The sequence below is a fragment of the Ambystoma mexicanum genome, chromosome 2q, assembly GCF_040938575.1.
Source record: "Ambystoma mexicanum isolate Mex_15411 chromosome 2q, UKY_AmexF1_1, whole genome shotgun sequence".
NCBI classification, from domain to species: Eukaryota; Metazoa; Chordata; class Amphibia; order Caudata; family Ambystomatidae; genus Ambystoma; species Ambystoma mexicanum.
Genome location: NC_090924.1, coordinates 150,416,745 through 150,441,102, shown reverse-complemented (window position 1 = coordinate 150,441,102; position 24,358 = coordinate 150,416,745). Strand labels below are relative to the sequence as shown.

Below are 24,358 nucleotides of genomic sequence, written 5' to 3'. Positions count from 1 at the left end.
TGTCAAGACTGTCCTAAGTGTGATCACCCCTGATCCAACCCTATCTGCCTCTCTTGTAGAGTCCTCCACCATGTTTGGCATAAGGGGGATAGAGCTCCCTCTTTAAAAATTGTAGGGAGAAGGCATCAAATTACCTCACTAGTATCCTCGACTAGTGTCTTGCATGAGCATATATAATTTATACATTTCTGCGTGAGCTAGAAAGAAGGTTTGAAATGTGCTTTCTAAAAAAACTACCTTGCATTTCACAAGCGATTGCAATGTGTGAGATTCTCAGTGGTAGTTGTACATTGCAGTTTCCATTTTGCTCCTTGCAACCTAGCACTTTGCATTCGTGAAGCCTCCCACATTGAGTAGCACTGGTTTTGCTAACACACGTACATATGATACCTGCTTTTTGGTTAGTCTCTTCTTTCCTGGATTGTGTCCATAAAGTAAGGGTTGGATTTTGATTAAAATAAAGTGAAATAAAATAATTGAAATAAAGTAACACATACTTCAGATGTAGCTTTCATTTCTTTAAGTTTGGAGCAGGACATTTTCAATAAAACAACTATTCGTCTTCATTTTTGGCTTTGGATGAATACTTGACAAACTATTCAGCAGAATGCTAAATTTGCTTTGGGTATAACCCTAAAATTGTCAGACCCACTCATTCAGGCCTGACGCTGAACCTCCAATCCAAAACACATACCTCTTGAGGCGCTGATATTGACATAATTTGCCACAGACTCCAATCTCCATTATATCCATTTTGACCTCATTGACATCAGCGAGGCTGGTTTGGAATAGATTGCGTCTTTCAAGTAGATGGTTGTTTGCAAAAGTTATAAAGTGGAGTGCGACTGAGTTAAATTAAGGGAAATCTTCCAATCTTCCTGTATGTTTCTTACCCTATGTTGTAAAAAATGGTATCCCGGGGGGCGCTGTTGCACGTGTGGAGACATGGCTACCGTGTAAGCTCCACAGACATCCTGGGCCGAAATGCGAAAGAAATAACTTTAGGAGCCCGTTTTTGCTCATAAACTAGCAGAACTGTTTATGAACTATTAGAGAACACTTCACAGAAGTTTCAGCTCTAATCACTGCTGCCGCGACAGAGATACGCCGTGTGAAAGCTGCCACGCTGCTGAAAGGGGAAGACAACCAACGCACACGGCACTGCAGGAGGAGGGGCCCGGAGACGAGAGGATCTGTAACACCGTGGAGGCCTTGGAGCACAAGTGAGTTGGTCGCGGGCGCTCCGTATAACAAAGAGCGCCTGCAGACCCAATGCTATGCCCATATAAGTGACACGTGTGCCACTGAGCAGGCACGGCTCAGAGTGCCGAGACTGACGGCCACGTATCTCGCACCCCCCCGGGGGCAACACAAATCCCTCCACGCCGGAGCCCGGTCGCTGCACTCACCTCGCAGGACTGTTGAAGTGTGCCTCGGCCCCCCCAGAGGCAGCCCAGGCCCCTCCACGCCGGGACCCCACCGCTGCATCCACCTCGGAGTTGAGTGTAGAATGAGGAGCGGGCCCGCACCTGGGATGCTCATAGGCAGACATACGCACCGTGTGGGGGCGATGCTCGCAGCGGTTCCAGTTACAGGAGATGCCGATTCATAAGTGGCACAGGGACCCTTGCTGAAGTCCTTCAGCATTTGATATATCAAACTTTTGTCACGCATAAAACACCCTGCTTCACATTTACCCGCGCCACAGTTGTTTTATGCAAAGCACGCTGTACTTGACACTCCAAAAGCCACCCCTCCTTTGCAGAGTGGTGCCCCATGAATACTTAACCCCACGGTCATTCCAAGCAGAAACATCCATCTGCAAACGAGGAAGGGTGGAGTCACCCCCAGGCTTAACCCATATCCTGGTACCCAAGAACTGTTAGTCACACTGCTCGGGCTGAACACATAAGGGGCAACCGCGGGGCCCTGCAGCACTGCCCCTACCACACAGCCCCACCCTCCCCTGATGCATTGGACTCAGAATCAGCGGATAGCCCCCGAAAATCCACACCTGTGATATAAACGTGACTACAAACTTGCACAAGACCTACACCGCTTGCCTGCAAGAGACAAGTGAACTGTGCGGCCGGGACGTGTCCCGGTCCTTGGGCGCTGGACCAGCGCGGTTACAGGGAGGCGGTTCCCCCTACATTGGCCCTGCCCGGCCCTCCCTCCCGGGGGACAGCGCTACATTGAGGAGGCGATCCGGTTGCGGGTCCCCCCCCAACGTCAGGGAGACTGCAACACACGTGGTGGAGCTGCGGCACACCAGTTTGCACCAGGTGCCGCGCTCCCCCGACAACCCACACTTGTCAGCCAGATCCTTGTGGCCATAAGGTACGTGGAGGTGGAGGGCCCCATGCGCACCCCCGAGGAGGGACACCGCTGCTTCATACCCTGCAGGGATCCACAGACAGCTTGTCAGTAGCCCCAGGCCTCCTGGCGAGACAATAGCACAGGGCTCCATTCCCCCGTACCTGATACTTTACTGCACTTGGGCCCTGCCCTGGCTCAGATCCTCCCCCTTCCAACACGCCTGATTCCACTAGCCCCAGCGTTGCGTGGATCGAACTGCGCCAGTCCCTTGCATTGAGCCCAGAGGGGCCCTGGCCTCTGGAAACATCATCGTGGCCTCCCCTCTCATATGCACCCTAACTCTTTTATAGCTGATACCACTGGGTGGAGGGGCTTGCGTCCTCGCCCCTTGGGCAAATACAACAACTTGCACATGAACTCCTGATTTCCATGAGGGCAAAGTTAAGGGCGCAACACCTGCCCTCTCGGTGAACTACAGTGGGTGCCCCTACCTGCGCGCAGGGGGATTTGGATTCCAGGTGAGGCCCCTTCTTTGGGATCCGGGCCGGCGCGGAGGAGTGTTCGGCCCCTTGCCCCCCCCACCCTTTTGGGATTCGAACAGCAAGGGGCTCGGGCCCACACCACCAGCCGGGCCTACTGCCACCTCGGGCCGACGCGGGAGCGCGCCCGGGGACCCCCACACTCCCCCCTCGCCCCCCCGCAGTGCGGCAGGGTTCCGTGGAAGCGACATCCACCCACAGCCCCGCAAACGAGGTGGAGGTAAGTCGCAGAGGGCGCACACCGAGCTGCGGCTGCACTGGGAGCGGAACGCGGCCCGCCAACATTATAAAGGTAGGAACCAGCGCCACAGGGAGAAAGCCAGCACGAATAGCGACATCTTCTCTCACATTCTCATAATACGTGGGAGGATACAGTCCATCCAGGAGAGGGCCAGAAAACTGTCGACAACATGAAACCCCATCTATTGACGTTGGTTGAGGAATACTGGTGGAACAGCCCAACAGCAACTGATATCACGAGGGGCCTATAACTTTACATACTTGGGCCTGCACTCGGCTATAATTTAGGCCTGCACGTGGGTAGAACATGCGGATTACAGGAGCAATTCTGGCCCACAGCACCAACAACTGCCGCATCTCCAACACCCCTGGCCCGAAAATAAACTGTCCATGTCCTACAGGATCACACATCTCCAGATAAACCTGTGATTAACCCTGAAGACTGGGGACAATTGTGCTTGGACCACGAGAGGTCCCAACGAGAGAGGGGACCATAGCTCCTCCACCAACACTGTTTGCTTTGGGGTGCTAGAAGGCCACAAGACAACTTACCCTTGCAAATAAGCTTTACCTAAACGAGGGCCTGCCTCCCAAAAGCAATCAACATTGTCCTCGGCCCAAGACAGGGGTCCGACCCATGTGAAGGCGAACCATACGCGACTCGGACGGAGCCATCCCCTAGCGGAGACCCACGAAAACAAGTGTCAGGAGACCCACACGGAGTCTCAACGAGAAGTGAATCTGATGCCCGGGATTATAGGGAAAACTCCCCACGCAAGAACCAAAACACCAGCGAAAAACCAAACTCGCTTGCTAGAAAGCCGCTGGAACACAACGCAACAAAGTGCCCCTCACGAACCTCAGGAACAGGGAGAATCAACAACGCCTAACAATTCCGACATGTCTATAAATAAGGAAGAACTACTTGACTGCCTTAGGGGCATGGAATCCAGGATAACAAACACGCTCCAGAATCAACTAGAAAAAATTAAAGAAGAGCTGAAGACGTCCTTGAAAGAGGTACGACAAGAGATAGACGAACTTGGAGGCAGAATGGACACACTCGAAAATGGACTCTCACATATGACAGAGGAAGCAAAGCAATACAATGGCCTGCTAGACCAAGTTGCCAGGGCTACAAATAACCTAGAGAAAAAAACCGAAGATTTGGAAAATTGCTCACGAAGATCCAATATCCGGGTCAAGGGCCTCCCAGAAACGATCCAGGATAAAGACCTACGGGACACCATGCAACACTACTTCAGCAGCATCCTGAACGACACCCCCCCCCCCCCCCCAGAGAGATTCGAATTTGACAGAATCCACCGAGTGGGCCCCAAAAGGAATGAACCAGGAGTGAGACCTAGAGATGTTCTTATCGCCATGACCTCTTATAGCCTGAAAGAGGACATCTTGAGAGCCGCACGTACCCACAAAGAACTAACAATCAATGGAGGGAGAATCCAACTGTACCAAGACCTAGCGTTGATTACCCTACATAAGAGGAAGCTTATGCAACCAATCACAAAAGCACGACAATCTGAACAAATGGCATACAGATGGACATTCCCCTTTAGACTAGCCTTCCCCTGGAAAGGGAAACAAAGAAGGATCAGCACATGCGAGGAAGGCCTGGCGTTACTACAAATTGAGGAAGAACAAAGCCAAACCGGAACTAGCCCACAAAATAGCACACCCAGCAGCTAAAACAACCAATGGGAATGGTCATCAGAAAGGAAAAGAAGACATAACAGAGAAAAGAAACTGACAGGCCCCTTCAAATATCACGAACGAAACACTCTGAAGAAGACACTAAATAAAGAAGCGACTGGAGGAGACATGGAGGAAGCACCTGACCACGGCAGGTGGGCCACTTCAAACTAACCCAAAACTAAACACACTAAGAGACAGAAGCAACAAACATATCCCGTACAAAAATGGCAGAGACACTGATCGTCTCGCTAAATGTACAAGGGCTGAACTCCCCCGGGAAACGACGAGCGATTCTCAACAGGCTCGAGAAATTGCCTGCAAAGGTAGCTATCCTGCAAGAGACCCACTTCCTGAAAACGGATGAAAAAAGAATGCGTAACAAGGCATTCCCACAACAATACTTCGCCTCCAGCGGCTCGAAAACAAAAGGGGTCGCAATACTGTTGGCCAAGGGACTGAATTTCCGCAAACAACAGATAATTAGTGATATTGAAGGGAGATATCTGGGAATCAAGGGAACTATCAAAGGGAAGACCTACACGATCCTGGCGATATGCGCCCCTAACGACAAACAAGACCGATACATCACAGAGCTCTTACTGAAAATAGGGAGTTGGTGCAAGGCCAAGCGATCATAGGAGGGAACTTCAACTGCATAATGGACCCTAGCCTCGATAAAACCCTGCCCCCTACAGTAGCCGACCAGAGAAACAGACAGGCGTTGGGAAAGCTTGTCAGAGAGCTAGAAGTAATCGAGACCTGGCGCTTCTTCCAAGGAGACACGAGAGAATACACTCACTATTCTGCAGTACACAGAGGATACTCAAGAATAGACATGATCCTGGTCTCAGCAACTCTAATCCCCCAAGTGACTAAGGTGGAAATAGGAACACAATACATTTCGGACCACGCCCCAGTACTGGTTAGCCTGGAAATAGACGGAGGGGAAAACAAACAACGCCCGCCGTGGAGACTCAACAACCTGATCCTGCGCGATATAGCGCTTAGGGCACACATGGAGGAAACTATAAACAACTATTTTGAAGAGAATGACAATGGCGAGGTTGACTGGAAAACAGTCTGGGATGCGGGGAAAGCTGTAATCCGAGGAGAATTCATGGCCCAGGCAGCAATATACTGTAGGGAACGGGCGTTATTAACCTGGAGGATGGAACTAGCCCTAAAAGAGGCAGAGAAAAACCACAAGTCCCGACAAACGCAGAAATCCTGGCGAGAATTAAAGAAGGCTCGTGCCCAAATAGAAGGTCACACTGCGGATGCGGTAGCACAGATGTTGCTTAACACTAAGCAATGCTACTACGTCCGCGGAGGCAAGGCAAACAAATTCCTGGCGGCCAAACTAAACAAACAGAAATCCCGTAACTATATAGCCGCCCTAAGAAATGAAAAAGGGGACATGATCACAAAAGAGGAAGAGAAACTGGAAATAATGGTCCGGTTTCATGAAGAACTACTACAGGGAGCAAACCTAAATACGACAGACCAAAAATCTTATCTACTGGCTACCCATCTACCCCAAATCTCAGACAAGGACACAGAAATCCTGGGGAGGCCATTCACAGCCCAAGAAATCAACGAAGCTATCTCTTCATTACCAAGGAACAAGACCCCAGGCCCAGATGGCTTCGGAAATGCGTACTACAAAACATTCCGAACACAACTACTAGGCCCCCTCACCTGACTTTTCAACACAATCAGAGAGACTGGATCGATCTCCCCAGATATGGTAAGATCATTAACAATCCTTGTGCTGAAACCAAACAAGGATCCCGCCGAATGTTCAAGTTACCGCCCGATAGCACTCCTAAACACAGATGCAAAGCTATACACAAAGATACTAGCAAATAGACTATCGCTGATCCTCCCAGATATCATCCACGAAGATCAAGCAGGTTTTGTTAGGGGACGTCACACCCAAGATAACGTTAGAAGAGCCATAAATGTAATTGAATGGGGGAGACGCATAAATCAGAAATTTGCAATAGCGGCCCTAGATGCTTCACGCGCTTTCGACAGCTTGGACTGGGAATACCTTCGGATGATCCTGGAGAAATTCGGATGCGGGACACAATTCAGCAGGATGATCCTGGCAAACTTTCAACGCCCATCAACATCATTCCGGATAAACACCCGCGACTCAAAACAAGTGGAGATACGAAGGGGTACACGCCAGGGCTGCCCCCTATCCCCACTAATATTTGCAATGGATATGGAGCCATTAGCAGCGCGGTACAGAGGAGACCCCGCTATAAAAGGAGTGCAAATCAAGGAGACCCCGCAGAAAATAGCATTATACGCTGACGATGTGATGGTCTATATGGGAGACACTAAGAACACACTACCGAGAGCCGTTGAAACACTGGAGGAATTTGCCACCATATCCGGATTCACAATCAACTACAATAAATCAAAGGCATTAAACATAACGGAGGACGCAAATACAATAAACGGCATGAAGCAGAGTTTCCCCCTGAGATGGGAGGAAAACACTCTAGAATACCTGGGAGTTCACCTGGCAAAGAAATGTGAGGACTTATATAAATCAAACTTCCCCCCTCTTTGGAAACAACTACAAGCGGACCTACTGAGATGGGATAACCAGGAACTGTCATGGTTTGCCAGAATAGCAGCGGTAAAGATAACCCTTCTCCCCCGCCTATTATATGTGACCAGTTCAATACCCGTGGAGATCCCGCCACAGATGATTAAAGAACTTCAAAACGCAGTATTTAGATTCATATGGGGAAAAAAGAGACCCAGAATACAGAGACGTATACTGACCCGTCCTCCGCTCCTGGGAGGCCTGGGAGTTCCAGACTTGGGCAGATACATCATGGCAGCGCACTTGGCCCCCATACTACAGTGGGCTAACCCAGCCGACACCAAAGGATGGAGAGCCATAGAACAAGCATCCACACAGATCCCAATAACAGTGCTCCTAGCACTGAACCCCAAGGCCCGCGAAACAGAAGGAAAACTACTAGGACCTACTAAAACAGCCCTGAGTAACTGGGACAGAGCCATACAAATGAAAAAGATCAAACGAGGGTTGGGCCCATTATCCCCAATAGAACATAACATCGATTTCACCCCAGGCTTGAAGAAGAATTTCTGGGTAGGGTGGAAAGGCGCAGACACCCTAACACTGCAGGACATGTAGCAAAACGGTGACCCAATCCCTTTCTTAGAATGCAAAAAGAAATTCGATCTTGGGGAAAATGAAAGGTTCAGATACATGCAAATACGACACTGGATCTCCCACCCATCAGTGAAAAGAGCGGGTACAAGAACACTAACAGGCTTGGAACTAACAATGCAAGAGGGGAAACCAGAGAGAGGGATATCTAGAATTTACAGGCTACTCGATGGAGCACAACCAACGGACAACCTAAGATATAAAGAGAATTGGGAAAAAGATATAGGAGAGCCAATAACGGAAAGAGAGTGGGACCAGATATGGATGGGAGCTCATAGATCGTCCAAATGTACAGCAATTAAAGAAGCTGCATATAAATTATGCTACAGATGGTACATGTCCCCCCATGTGACACAAAATAAACTCAGAATATCCCCCAAACTGTTGGAGACAATGTGGAGGGAGAGGAGACCTGTTCCACATGTGGTGGACATGCCCCAAGGCGATTACCTATTGGAAGGAGATACTGGGACACATCAAAGACATTACTGGCATAGAACTACCACTATCACCTAAAGTGATCCTGTTGGGAGCGGAGGCAGAGGGTATATATGCGGCATCAGGGCATATATCCACTCTAATAACACACTTACTATCGGCGGCACGAATGACATTGGCACAAAGGTGGAAAACGCCAGAGGGCCCAACGACACCATGGTGGTGGGTGAAAATATGGGGAGTAATGGCAATGGAGAAGGTAACTGCCATAAGAACAGAGACTTACCAGAGATACTTATCCATATGGTCCCCGTTTAGAGACTTGGTCGGAGACAGGGAAGCCCATTTCTATAAACCACGCAACCTCAGAAATATATCGATCACCTAACAACCCAGAGCGAAGAAAGAGAGAAAGAATCAGCACGACGAGAAAAAAGAACAAGGAATGCTATGGTGGGACAGAAAAGTACTCTTTCCACTCCAAGACTGACTTTTTTTGAGCCACAGCAACATTATTATCTGTCCAGCTTTTTAATGCTTAATGTTATCAGATGAACCTTATGTTTCAGCTTTTGTCCTTCCCATTGCTTCAGAGGCCTGACAACGTCGGACTTCTCAGAAGAAGTGGCAACCAAAAACTGGTTCATAACTGGAACATATAGACACTTGCCAAATGGTTCTATTTGAAGACCTTACAGGGGAAAAACAAACTGTGGCACATTGTGTCTGCAGTCAGTTTGGAAATCAACCTAGTACTTGAAATCATGATTGAATATGTACAATTCTGATAAAAATCAGAGGAATATGCTTCGCTCCTAAACTTGAGCCTAGTGATTTAGAGACTACAAGTCAGTTTTTCCAATAAGACTGTGGACTTCCTGCATATTCACTGAACTGAGTCAAAACGTATATCCTGGGAGTTATGAATTAAATACTGTTTGCTAACACATTTTGTTTCTTCAAACCTCAGATTCCCAAAACGGTTATACCCCCTGACAGCCAGAAACACAAAAGAAGTGGAATCCTCTTATGGGGACGGATTAACGAAAGGTCAAAAGACTCTGGAACCTAGAGATAAAGGACCTGGGTAGGGGGTGAGGAAATAAAATTAAGAATGAATCGATAAAACTGAAAATTTCTGTTGTATAGCAGCAGACTACGAAGTTATGACGCGGACTCTTGTCGTCAAAAGCTATACTCTTGAACATTTGTTGAAAGTAAAATAAAAATGTATAGTTAAAAAAATTGGAGGCAATTTACACAACATCGGGTGACATTAACCCTAAATGAAAATTTGATTTTTTGCATTGTGTTAACAAAGTATAATGATTATAAGTTGTAATTGACTATGCTTCTACCAAAAATAAAAATGGGTAAAAAAAAAAATGGTATCCCCCTTACAAGGAGGGCCCAAAGTTGTTTTGAACAAAGTGAAGCCGCCACCACGGGCATTGAGCTGGTGGTTGTGAGTCCAAACATAGCTTCTCCCCATGTGGCTGTTTATGTTTTACCTCTAGTTTGCTTTTTGTTAGAGTAACAGAATGCAGTTTCAAATGGATTGTGTTCTCCCACATATTCCTCATCTTATGATATCTTTGTTTCCATCTTCAGCTGCTTCGGAAAACGTTTTTCTTCTTGGCAGAGGGCGCTGTGCGTCGACACAGTCGACCCGATGTCCCTCGAGGGCTTCCATCTCAGTTGAAGTCATCGTTGAGTATATATACCACACAGAGCGCCCGTTGGCTTCAGTTCTGTTTTTCCGCGAATGCGATAGCTTTGAGAATTATGGCGCGCTTCAGTTTTCGTCAGAAAATGTTTCGAGATGGCCTCATCTTTGACACAAGTTACTCCCAAGACCTGCTTTCAAAAGTGCCTAAAATGCAGCACCAACATGTCCATCACGGGCCCACATAAAATATGCATCTGGTGGCTGGGCATCGAGCATGCAACCTCCGACTGTCGATCTTGTCAGTCGATGACAGGTAAGGCCCTAAAAGTGCATAAAGCGAAATTGTCAGCGGGTAGGCATGTCCCAAAATCCCCTTCTACTCCACTGAAATTAGGGTAGTCGCACAAGTCGAGAGATTCATCTCCTCATAAAAAAATATCAAAAAAACGATCTCACTCCAGGAGCAGAACTCCTCTTCATCATCAAAAAAGTTGAAGAGATGGCCTCGTAGATCACCCTCTTCTCAACCTCTTCTCCGTCTTCTTCCTCAGATGCTGCTCAGGAAAGAAGCTTACTCTGCCCGACTGAATCCTTTACAAAAGATGAGTGGGAATATTTCAGAAAACAGATGGTTAAAATCCTCGTCGAAGAGGCCCCATCGTCCTCGAAACACAAAGAAAGTGGCCATGCTCCAGTCAATGACAAGATTAGGGCCAAGGGAAACCCTGCACACCCTCGAGCCTGGTTCTTAAGCCAAGACTCTGTTGGGTCGAGTGTCGAGTTCCTCGAAGCATAAGTCGAAGAGTAAGTCGTTGATACCATCAATGCCACAGACGTCGACATCGTCGACGCCATCAATGCCGAAATCGTCGCTACAATCTAAGACCAAGAAAAAGACGCCGGCAGTGGAGTCATTGATGCCTTTAGCACAAAAATCAAAGGAAAAGTTATTTTATTCAACCCTTTATCTAAAAAGGACTTTTTCAAGTCTTTAACCTCAATATATGAGGGTTATGAGATGTCAGATGACACCCCACCATTTGGCCTTCAATTGGATACTCCCAATATACATATGGATACTCCTAAAGTTGCAGAAAGTTTCATTAGCGAAGAAACCAGAGTCAGGGAGCTACATGATACCCTACAAACTGCTAGTGGTGCTGGCACTTCTACAGACTTAGACTTTGGGAAGTCAGACCCAGCTGATCATGCTGATGCATCATACAGAAGTCTTATGACTAAGGCTATAGATTATTTCCGATGGAGTGGACCTGCTCCACCATTTGAGCAGGATGACCTCACAGACATATTGAACAGAGGTCCACAAAATCATCCATTGCTACCCTTTCATGTGGCACTCCAAAAAACAGTAATGGCAAACTGAGAGGTTCTGGAATCTAGTCCTGCAGTTAACATTAACCTCACCAGGAAACATAGGTCATCCAGTAGATACCCAAGCTACCTGTCAAAACATCTGACACCAGAAATTTTGGTGGTCCAGGCAGCTACGTCCACCTCTAAGCAAGCTGCGTACCATACTATCCCTCCAGATAGGGATGATAAACATATTGATACCTGGGCAAAAAATGTTTTTTCAGCTGGAAGCATGGCATTAAAATCTGCTAACTCTGCATGTGCACTGGCAAAATGTACATTCACCATGTGGGACTGTGTAGCTATGGAGGCTGATCACATCCCCGAAGCTGATGTAAGAGACGGCTTCATGAATCTGATAAGAGATGGCAAAGAGGCTGTGTGAGTCTCTTCAGTCAGGTCTGGACTCCGCTGACAACATCAGCAGATCCATGGCGGCAAGCACTGTAATATACAGATTTGCATTGTTGAGGAAGTCAGGATTGGCATCTGACGTACATCTACACTCCTTAACATGCCCTTTGACAGCTCTCATTTATTTGGTAACAAGGATTTGGTAATAAGGTTGACAAACGCCTTGAAAAGCTGCAGACCTCAAAAGCAGCAGCCAAGTCCCTAGGTGCCGCCATCAGGCAGCCTGTTACGCTCACCTGGTTCCACGGGGACGCCAACCAGCAGTTGGGACTCAGGTATCCTTCTCTGCGGTTCCCAGGTGTGACCAGCGGGAGGGTTCTGCCTGGAATACAGGTGGGCAATGTTCCAAACTGGGCAACTGGGGTAAACAGTCTCCCACCACCCCGTATACCCGCGGCCCCACTGGACCTCTCCTCACCTTGTTTTTAATGCAGGTGTGTTCTCTGTCCTGCCTTCTTGGCAGGGGCGGTTGTGCTTGGTGGGCGTTTGCGATCGAGTTACTTCACTGATGCCGGCCCGCTTTGAGTCTTTCAGGTAGGTCTTATTGCTGTGCTATATTATAGTCCTTGCATGCCTTTTCGGTTTAACTAATGTCTTTTCTCTTCCTTAGGTGCGCGAAAGCCCAATATGTGGCATAGACTAAATTGGTTCTCGCTGGTAAGTAATGGATTTTTAGAGCGCCTTGATGCAGTGAGTAGGCGCTAAGCGCAGTGCTATGATGCCTTGCCTCTTGCTAACCTGTTGTCTTGTCTTTCCACAGGTCGCGGTGATCACCCGGTGCATGGAATTCCTGAGGCGATGTTGGTCGAGGAGCGGGTTGCGAGGTGAGCTTTCGGCACCGTTCATTAAATTGTAAAAATGTCTAATGCCTTGTTTCTTCCTTTTTTGCAGATCCGTCGCTTCGGGAGGAGCGCTGGTTCCAGGATTCTGATCTCAAGAGCCTTGGACAGCTAACGATGAAATTACAGGTAAGCTGCTGCTGCTAACGATGTCCTTTTTTCTCCTTTACAGATGCTGTTCTTCCGAGGTTCGCGGGTGCAGCTGAACACGGTGAGCGTCACGTTGCAGAATTGCAAAGTAACGCGAAGCGTGTTATCCCAGTCGGGCGTGGTTTAAATAGCTTCAAGAAAGTAGTCCAGGTAAAATAGTTCCTATGGTACCACACCCAAAAATACTATACTGCATAGCTTGGTTCCAAGGAGCCAAGCTATGTGGATGCCTCCATGTTGATTGACACTGAAATAAAGTAGTTCCCAATACCAGTCCTTTATCAAGTATGAGCCTGGCGCCACAGGCACCAGGACTGGCCTCAAGAAGGCCTAGGCCAAGGATGCCTGGTTTTAGTGGAGACCCTTCCTGGCCCATGGGCTTGCCAGCGAGTCTTCTGGATGGGGGTCGTGACACAGCCACAGCCATTTCACCTCAGCGGCTCATCTTGGAGGGGTAGGTCCTTTCGTTTCTAATCTTCAGTTGGAAGAGCGAGAGGACCGGCTGGTCAAAGAGGACAAAGAAGATTCCCTCGTGGTGGACGAGGGAGAGGTGCAAAGCCCGCCCAAGCAGCAGCGTCTTTACCATCAGCCGTTGCTTCAGCTGCCTCAAAATCTCTCTGAGGTCTTGACTCACGACACACCGGTGGGAGGCAGACTGTCACAGCATTTGAAAGAATGGCAGGGTATTACTTCAGATCCATGGGCACTGGAAATAGTAGTCCGAGGTTACTGCCTCCCCTTTATACAGAGACCATAGGATCATCCACCGGGAAGACATTCGCTAAATGTTCCAGATCCATTCCTGTTGCAGGAAGTTTGAGCCTGCTACAGAAAGGTGCTATAGAGCCAGTACCTGTAATGGAGAGGAACAAAGGATGGTACTCTCCCAACTTCCTGATCCCCAAGAAGGATGGAGGACTACTTGAGATACTTGAACAAGTTCCTTAGGAAGGACAAGTTCAAGATGGTCACACTTTCTCAGATTCTTCAGCTCCAGGATTGGATGGTGTCATTGGACCTTCAGGATGGTTACTTTTATGTGCCAATCCATCCCAAGCACAGACAGTACCTGAGGTTCGCCGCTGGCGGTTTTCATTATCAGTTTCAGGTTCAGCCATTCGGGCTGACCTCCGCCCGAGGGTTTTCACCAAGTTAATGGTGGTGGCGCCAGCGAGTCTCAGGAGAGGGTGGATTCACGGCTACCCCTACCTGGACGATTGGCTGATCAGGGCACATTCACCCAAACAAGCCTTGGAACATCTCAGCATGACCTGCCACTAACTCCAGAGACTGGGCTTCTCCCTCAATCACAAGAGGTCCCACATGAAGTCCCACATGATACCATCTCAAAAGCTCTGATTCATCAGAGCGGTCCTGGATGCATCCTTGGGAAAAGCATTGGCACGCGAGGTGGGGGCTCAACACATTCTGCAGATGGTCACTAAATTTCAGAATGCTCAGCTTCTTCGCCCTTTGACTTTTTGAGGTTGCTCGGCCTCATGGCATCTTGCAGTTTCCTGGTGCCAGAGGCTCGCCTGAGAATGAGATTCCCTTCAATGGGCTCTCAGGACACATTGGTCTCAATGTTCAGGCAGAATGTCAGACCAACTTCAGGTTCCGAGCAAGGTTGTACAGGATCTCCTGTGGTGGGCCTCTGAGGACAACATTCCAAAAGGGAACCTTTTTGGCAACCATGGCCGGAGATAAAAGTAGTTACGGATGCCTCACTCACAGGGTGGGGAGCCCACACCCACGATCTGACAGTCCAAACTACACATCAACCTTTTGGAGCTGAGGGCAATTCTGCTCTCTGCATGGGGAGGGAATGTCCTGATTAGACTGACAACTCAGTGGCCATGTACTACCTCAACAAGAGAGGAGGTGTAGGTTCACTACCACTGTGCAGAGAGGCAATGCAGCTCTGGTTTGGGGCAATGAAAGAAGGAATATCACTGTTAGCAGTTCACCTAGCCAGCGAGAAGAACACGGTGGCCGACGCTCTGAGCAGGCAGAGCACAGTCTCCCATGAGTGGGAACTAGCTCAGAAAGTCCTTCAAGAGATCTTTGCCCTTTGGGGAACCCCTCAAGCGGATCTGTTTGCGACCAGTGTCAACCGGAAGTGCGAACTGTTTTGCTTAAGGGAATTTCACAAGAAGAGCTCTAGGAGACACGTTCATGGTGGACTGGGAGTTTCCACTAGTGTACACGTTTCCTCCAGTCCCCGTCATTCCTCGCGTGATCAGGAGGTTGAGAAAGTTTGGGAAATCCATGATCCTAATTGCCCAGATTGGACCAGGAGGACATGATATCCCAGACCTTCTGGACATGTCCATCTGCCCTCCAATGTGTCTTCCACAAAGAGAGGAACTTCTCTTGCGAAAGGAGGACCAGGTTCTCCATCCAGAGATCAAGACACTCAACCTTCACCCATGGTTTCTAAGAGGTTGAGATATAAGGATTGGGACCTCCCGGATGACGTAACTGAGATTTTGCTTTCGGACAGAAGGCCAGCAACAAAATCCTTATGCCACTGTCGTTGGAACAGGTTCTGCAGCTGGTGTAGGGAAAAGGATGTGGACCCTTTTCAATGTGATAAACCTACGGTGTTATCTTTTTTTGTTACATTTAGCAAATCTGGGGCTCCATATTGGAACAATTAAGGGTTATCTAGCAGCGCTTTCCATATTCAAGCGCACCTCGGAGGTGGAATCATACTTCAAAATACCTTTAATAACTCAATTTCTTAAGGGACTCACAAATGTGTTTTCTCCTACACCTTAAGTCCCAACTTGAGACCTGGATTTGGTTTTAAAGTTCTTGATGTGTGCTTCTTTTGAGCCACTCATTCCTGCCCATTAAAGTTGCTAACTTTCAAAACTATTTTGTTAGTTGTGATACCATCAGCCCGCAGGGTGAGTGAGTTGCAAGCCTTATCCTGTAAGCCTTCGTTTACACCGTTTACGAGGATAAGGTTGTCCTTAAAGTCAAACCGTCATTCCTACCTAAAATTGAATCAGATAACCATTTAGCACAGAAAATTGTGCTTTCAACCTTCTATTTACCACCTCATCTTAGCAAGGAAGAGGAAAGATTTCATAGACTCGACCCAAGGAGAGCTCTAAGCTTTCATATTTCAAGAATGGCAAAATGATGCCAGCATGGCCAACTCTTCATTGGGTATACAGGACATAAACTAGGTTTGTCAGTTACCAAACAAATCATATCCAGATAGATAATACTGGCTATTTCAGAGTGGTACAGGCTAGCTGGAAAAGATCCCCCCGTAGGCGAAAGGGCTCGTTCTACCAATTGAAAGAACGTTACCACAGGTAAGTAACTTGTTCTTACACCACAGTCTTTGGGCTAATATGAACACACACGTTTCTAATGGTATATCTGCCTTAACTTTGTTTTGTACTCTAGGAACCATGTTTCATTTGAAGGAAGGTTTGGTAATTTAATTAGCAAAAATCTAAGCACCTCTGCCATTCCATCATAAGTTCATTGAATGCTTTGCTAAAGATGGTACCTTTTCCTCCTCCTATGTGTCTGTTTCTGAGCAAGTTTAAGAGCTGCATGAGTGGTTGTTATTTCCCTTGATGACTGTGTTGCACAACCTTCATTGACCTTACTGGAGGTGTCTCTGACATTGGCACTGTAGTGACTGTAGTCACAGTGCTGATACATTTACTGGTGCTACAGTCATTATTTAAAAGTAAGTAATATATAATTATAGTGGATTTGGAAGTTGTACAAAAGAAACACTTATGAGAAGATGCTGAGAATCTCCAGCAACAATATGTGGAAACAGAAGACCATGTCAGCTTAAAGAGGTTTAAGCAAGCTCATTAGTAGGAAACAGGGTAATCAAGTTAAATAACTGTAAATGAAGCAGAGTGTCAATATTTAACCCTTCTTGGCTTTAAAGGTATACAGTATGTCTACATCATATTTAAAACTTTTCTGGCTTTAATGGTATACAGAATGTCTACATCATGAAAGAGTGCCCTCATTGTTTTTTTATGACATCAGGTCATGCTCTATTGCAAGGTAAGGCGATAAAAACCTGTGTAAAGTACGCCCACAACATGAGTTTGAACATTTGCGTAAACTGTACCAGGTCATTTTACCATGGTTCCAATGTTGCTGCTACGCTTGCCAGTGCCTTTGTGACACTGAATGGAGAGAGCCATGAGGGTGAACCAAGAGTAGTACTTTGTAGCGCAATGACATGCATTGAGTGTGGATCACAGGGCTCCTCCGCTTGATTAGAGGAGGTGAAGTACATGAACAAAAAGAAACAAAGGATAGACGACTGGGATAACGTTCCAAGACCATCTAACAGTGGCAGCAGGCATCAACAAGGAAGTGAGGACGCATGCTGGAAGAAGCCATGAAAGGAAAGCAGAACTATGAAGATCACAGTAGGAAGACCGCGATCTGAAATACCAGCCACAATGGCAGCAAAATTACTGAGTCTATCTACTCAACTATAGAGCAGTGAAATGGCACTGAAAAGTCTTAGAAACTTCAGGCCATTATTTAGATTTCAAAATATAAAATAGATGCTGTGGTGATTTTGAGAATCTACAACTAGAAAGTGTTCAACACCATCAAGAAAACAGATCCGAAAAACATTCAGGTCCTTTATGTAAGGTGTACGGTGCATTTTCATGCAAATAGTTCCTATCAGAATATTTTGCGGAGAAGAAGGAAATCAAACATGGATGCCCCCTCTCGTTGATATTATTCTGTTCTGCATTGTAGACATTGGTTGATATGCTATGGAAAGACTCAACATTTTACAGAGTAAAGATAAGTAACGAGAATGTACCACAACAATTACGAAAAACATGCTCCTGTTCATAACAAACCAAGAATCCTTAATTTCTACTATTTGGAAGTAACTTTACGCTTGGGTATTATATCTGAAAATACAGTGAACCAGAGAAAACCGATAACAGCATTAACTTCAAGAGTCCCTTCAAAGAACATTATGGAAATATGCTAGGTCAAATGGACAAACATCATGATCCCGCCCTCCATTAAACAGCCATGGATTGCCCCATTGCTAAAGAAACCGTCTCCTCATCCCAATTGGCAGGAAATTATCACCCCATAACAAACACTCCATTTCTTCAAAAAATTCTGGATAGCGTTGCACATCATCAAATACAGGATAACTTGAGGTTATACAACATTCAGGGACCCAAACAATCGGCGTTTAGGAGCCACCACAGTACTGAGTCCATGCTGTTAGACTTGAAATCTAATATTTTGAATCTTATGGTTTCACTTGTGATGCTCCTGGATCATACGGCTGCCTTTTACCTTGTAAACCACTCCATCTTAGTCTGCACGCTCCAGGAATTTGCCTCTTTCTCCAAGGAAGCATCAGGGTGGATTGCTTCCTTTTTGTCAGAGCGGATGGCCATGGTCTACTGTGAAACAGCTTCAGCAAAGGGATTTGTACTTCTGTGTGGGGTTCCACAGTGTTCCTGCATGGCGCCCACCGTGTTCAATATCTTTACCATCCCCTTGTTTCATTTGCTAAACGTTGAAGGTATAACACATGCAAATTATGCGGATGACACTCAGTGTCTCATCCCCCTCTCGGGTAACCATACAGCTCATACCCTACTCATCAACTCTGTATATTCCATCATCCGTGAATGGATGCTATGTAATGGGTTGGCTTTGAACAATTCCAAAACTGAAATCATGGTTCTGGGCACAAGCCAAAAATTGCGCAGAATTAGACCCGGCGTTTCAGTCATTCAAGATAGCATACTGTGTCCAGAGCTCTCTACCCAAGGTTAAGACCCTAGGAGTCATTTTTGACCCAGAGCTCAGCATGAAAGCGCATATCAGCCTTCTAGTCTCTCGCTCGTCATACTATCTAAGGCTGCTAGCCGCAATTCGTCCCTTCCTAAGTGAGAGTAGCTGTTCCACTGTGGCCTGTGCTGTTATCAGCTCACCTCTGGATTATTGCTCAAGCCTCCTACAGGGACTTGGACAGGGTAATTTGAATCATCTTCAAATAGTACAGAATAACGCAGTGCGCATTGTCCGTCGCTTGCATAAAACTGATCATGTCTCTATGGGCAGGAAATCACTGCACTGGTTGCCTATGGGCAAAAGAATTTTGTTTCAAACGTTGTGCATAACTCATGCTTGTTTATTCAGTATGAGTGCAAGTTATCTTGCCCAATCAGTAAATTGGTTACCGACAACTCGAACTTTGAGGTCTAGTGACTCCAGTTTTTTGTCTGTTCCCAGGGCTAATCTCTCACTTGTTCGGAAATGCTGCTTCCCTCAAGTTGCTCCCAAACTATGGAATTGTTTGCCTCTGGAGTTGAGGTCTTGTGCCTCCCTGGGGCCTTTCAAACTTTGTTTGAAAACTCTTCTGTTTCAATATTTCGATCGGGGTCCCTGTACCTGATCTTCTGACTGAGATGTATTGACATGGTATGTTTCTTGTTGTATGTGGCGTTTGCGCTTCTATGCCCATGGGCCCTGTTCACAGCACGTTATAAATAAACTAATTTAAAAAAAATTAAAAACAATCTAGGGAAATGATATCTGAATTAAATTTAAGATACCCATTTTGGGAATATTCCATTTTACTCTGGGCTGTGGTCAGGAGTTTGTCAATATTAACCCTTAAAGATGGAAGCCAATACAATTTGGCATGTGTGACTAACAGAGAGGAATATTCAGACATCCTAAATAGTATTTTAGTGACAATAGCAAGGCTTACAATAACAAGAATCTATTGTTAAACCTGTTTACAAGGGAAAACACAAAACAGCACAAAAGGCAAATGAGGGTTTGGTCAACATAATGTAACTGATTATCGGAACAACTTTCAAGTGGTCCGAGCATGCAATTTGATCATCCAAGAGAACTGAAGGACACCAAATCAGGAGCTAATTCAGCTTTTGTAACCTGAATAGACACCAACGGATACTGGAGTAATAAATGAATATGTCAAATCTCTAAATCATCTGGCAATCAAATTGTGCATGAGAAAGGCTACACAGACTTTAGCCAAGGATATAAAATGTTATTTGTGTAAGGATATATGAGCAATACTATGGGATAATCTACAATTATTGAAAGAAAAATATGTGCTTTGGTAATCGATTAAAGTACAGAATGGAAAACAAGAGCCAAATTTATGGAGACATATGAATCGTCCTCTACTATAAAGCAATTGCATGGGCTTTTAAAGTCTGGACTTTGAACTTATTGTGTTAAAGACTTTGGAAAAATAAACAGCCATTAAACGTCATATTTCTACAAAGATATTCAATCTGAGAATGTGTGCTCCTTTGGGAACTGCAGCCAGTATCTTAGTATTTACTTCTAAAGGAACATAACACACATTTAATACAGTGGTCAACTAACTACGAGACACAGAACAATCATTATTCTAACGTGTGTAATTCAAAGGCAAAATATATATTTACATTATGGTAGATTCCATAGACTAGAGCTGGCAGAAGCAGATGTGCTTGAAATATAAGAAAAGAAAGACCTATACCTTAATAAATAACAAGGTGATGTGCAGCTTGTGGAAAGGAGTCCTTCCAAGAAGTCAATCAGTCCAGGATATAAACTAAAACTTCAAACAAAATGTATTGTTTTTAAATCAACTATAAATGTGATCTATGTGTAGGGAAAGTTTAAATGGTGTGGGGAAAATAATCCTACCTAAACACTGCAAATCAAGAAAATGTATTAAAACTAAAGAGTGGCTGCATGAAACAACAAAAATGTTCACAACTGAAAGAATAATGGGGATCATTTCGACTCTGCCGGTCAAGAAAAATATGCTGGTATTTCCATGTACCGGCATGTTTCTGGATCGGCAGAGTACAAGTTTATCGGTGGGGGTTTACTGATCTACCTCCAGCCAAGAGCTGAAGGTAAATCAGGCCCCCACCGGCAAAAAACAGCTGGTATTAACTGTGCTGGTAATACCTTCAATCCCCACCCTAGTGTCCTACGAGACTCCATGGAATGGGGAAGGATCGCCGTTGCCGGCATCTGGAATATCCTAGTAAGACCGGTTTATCATGCACCAGTAACGGTAGGTCAGTTTGCCGGTATTCTGGTGGATTTACCGCCAGGATACCGGCAAACTCGGGATGACCCCCAATGTTTTCAACTGGTAGAAATGAGGAAGAAAGCTAAAAGACTGGTCGGTGACAGTTGTTAAAATAGCTATAACTGAATTGATATTGCCATTAGCAGTATAAAGTGATCAACTTCTTAACTTTTCATCAAGCAAAGTGAGGTGTGCAGTCTTTAATAGCAAGAGCACATTTATTTAGGACCATGTATTTGATATATACACACACACCAACCTTTGAAAAATGTATTTAAGTTTAACAAAGACAAATATTTATATATAAAAAAGCAAGTTTGAGCTATGTTTATATTTATGTCTGCATTACAATAAAATTAAATAAGTACAATAAATTAAATTAAAAAGACCTGCCCCTCATAGCGAGACATCTTGTAGAGTTCCAGTTTTCTTCACAGGATGTGCACCATAGGACAGGACTGGGTGGCATTCAGCAGCACCTTTTTGCATGGTGGCAACACTGAGGCGACACTGCTTGGCACTGCAATTGCCAAAATCCCCCCATTCGCCTAGCCATCACTGTTGCCCACCCCACCCCAAATTCCAACCAATCAAGCTCCAAACCTGCCCTTTATTTTTGACTTTGGCTAGTCCTTCAACTTCACATATTAACAACCTTCTGCATCTCCTGGTCTTCTTATGCAAGGCAGATCTATCTCATCAGGGCCTTTATCCTGTCTCACCTTGATTATTGCAACAGCAGGAGCACTCAACTGTTGAACCAAGCAACTGCCGCTAATTGAAAATCAAGCAGCATTTATGATGACAAACACTAGATGTCATGAGCACCTCTCCCCAGCGGCTAAGGGACATGAGCACATCTCCTCAGTAGCTAAGGGGCATAGGCACAACTCCTGAGCAGCTAAGGTGCATGCGCACATCTCCCCAGCAGCTAAGGGGCATAAGCACATCTCCCCAGCAGCTAAGGGGCATAAGCACATCTCCCCAGCAGCTAACGGGCATGAAGACATCCTCCCAGCAGATACATATCTAGACTGGCTGTTGTGCTGTAACCCCGGTAACGAGGGATGCCAGTGTAAGTGAGTAACAGCTTTATTCAGTCATACAGCATAAGGCCAGCAGTTGACTCTGTCCTCTTTCTCCCTTATCTCCTTCACTATCCGCTCCAACTGTCGCCCACTCATGCTCACTTCCACATTTCACATTCCACGAGTTCCAAACAAACTCCATTCAACCCTGAAACACAACACTGGATCCCAGTGGAATATCAGACTATCGTTACAGGCTTGTCCATAGTCCAGGCATCTTGGGGCATTGGGTTTTAATTTCTGACCACCACTGCCACACTTTATGTCCCTTTGAGGAACCTCAACTTGACACTGCATCGGCAAATGTTTGAGGAAGCAGGTTGGCTGAAGCCTTCTCCCTCTTGGCCCAAAACTGTGGCATGAACTCCTGGAGTCCACCAAAAGTAGTACCTGAGGTTCAGATTTGCTAGCCCAGGCATACCATCTCATACCCAACCATCGGGCAACTCTTACTGCCCTACCATAGTCACTGGTGGAGCTGGGACTGAACCCTGCACTTTCATGATGCACATTCCTTGGTAAGTAACCCCTTATGATGGAGCGGTTACCAAATGTTTTAGCAACTGAAAGTATCTTTTGTAAAAGGTAAATAATGTAGCGTTTAAGCATCTTTTTGAGTGTGGCCTTTGGCAGCAATGGCCGGCCAGATGGAGCGTTTATTTAGGCCCAAGTGAAGCGAAGGCTTAAGCGAGGTCTCAAGGACATTACCGCTAAAGCCTGATCTAAAAAAAATGTACTTCTCATTATTAGCAGAGTCATCCAGGGTGCTAAACATGTGTTTTTAGTGCTGTGTGTAACTCCTGTGCCAATAAAAACCTTCAAACAAAGATGGGGCTGTTAGCAATAGGAAAAGGAGAGTAGTCCCTTTAGTAAGCTGGGCCAGCTGGGAAGTGAGCAGGGATATGGCTGTGGCCCAGTAAATGAGGAATTTGGGGTGAAGGGATTAAGGTACAGGGACTGGGGGGAGAGCTATTGTGAAAGGAAGAGGGTAGAACCAGAAGGGGGAGTGGGGACAGGCCAAGAGCCCAAAATAAATGGCAGCATGGGGGAGTGGCACATGAGTCTGGAAAGGAATGTGGACTGATCAGTGCGTTGCAAGCCCGCATTCCTAGGTGTTAATACCAGGAATTAAACCTTGTGTAGTATGAATGGGCATCTTCTTCCCTTCATCCTTCCTTCCTTGCACCATCAACGCCTTCCTTAATCCTTCTTAACCCAGCGCTGTGAGGCAATCCAGCATTTGGTGATATGAAATGGCCAGTAAATAAATAAATAAAAATAAGGTACCGTTTTGTCTCCCAAACGCGCTCCCTAGTCCTCTTCTGCTGACCGCCTGGGCAAATCCTTGACCCCTCTCCTGCCTTCTCCATTTCCATCTCATCTTTGATGGGCCGATATTCTTCATCTCAAACCTCCTGCCTCTCAGAGCTGCAAGACCTGATCCATGATGCCTTGATCCAATGCCTTCTACGATAACATGACCATTGAAACTGAGCTGCAGTAAGCTGACTGTATACTTACAGATGTTACCTGTTATAACATGGGGGGAAAGGGCTCCTAGTATGCCCTGTGTTGTTAGTGCCTGTATGGGTTAGCTGGGAAAGATTAACTGTTAATGTCTGTCTCTGGCAGTAGGTATGCACAAACGATGGGTAGTTCTGCAGAGTACCAATGAGGCTAGCCAACAAATGGGACCTTTTAAAGCATGTCACTTATGGGAAAAAAACTATATACAATGGCTATTCTTTCTTACTTTTATGGGTTTTTGAGAAGGCCATACCTATGTGCAATTGAGTTTTCAGAGGGCATATCATAATGGAAGTATGCATGCATTTCATATCTTACCCTTCACTTGAACTGACGCTTTACTCTTTGAGATCTCAGTTTCACATGTGTACTCCCCGGTGTCCTTAAGTGTCACATCATGGATGATGAGTTTAGCGTTGGTTCCTTCCTGGCACAGCTCATATTTCTGACTCTTTCGGATTGTCTTGCCATCCCTGCACCATTTCACATTAGTGTCTGGCTTTGAGATTTCACAACTCAGGGTAAGGTCCTGCCCAGTGGACACCGTCTTGTCTTCTAGTGGCTTAATGATTTCCGCAGGCTTTGCTGAAAAAAAGAAGGAGAGAGTCTCATACTGCGCCCTGCTCTGTAGCGCTTAGAAACACCATGAAGTTGTGAACAATGTCAAGCATATTGAAAAGCAATTATCCTTTGTGAAAGCCATTACTTTGCTGGCTAG

The 24,358-nt window shown here is 46.1% G+C and overlaps 1 protein-coding gene across 12 annotated transcripts in view; it reads right to left on the bottom strand.

The window, feature by feature from the left end:
* The window catches only part of OBSCN (obscurin, cytoskeletal calmodulin and titin-interacting RhoGEF), a 3,169,051-nt gene that overhangs the window by 1,975,569 nt on the left and 1,169,124 nt on the right, over positions 1-24,358 (bottom strand). For all 12 annotated transcript variants that reach the window (XM_069647058.1, XM_069647065.1, XM_069647061.1 and 9 more), the window contains one exon: positions 23,959-24,225. In XM_069647058.1, coding sequence (XP_069503159.1) covers positions 23,959-24,225 — 267 coding nt within the window. The remainder of the gene's footprint in view (positions 1-23,958; positions 24,226-24,358) is intronic.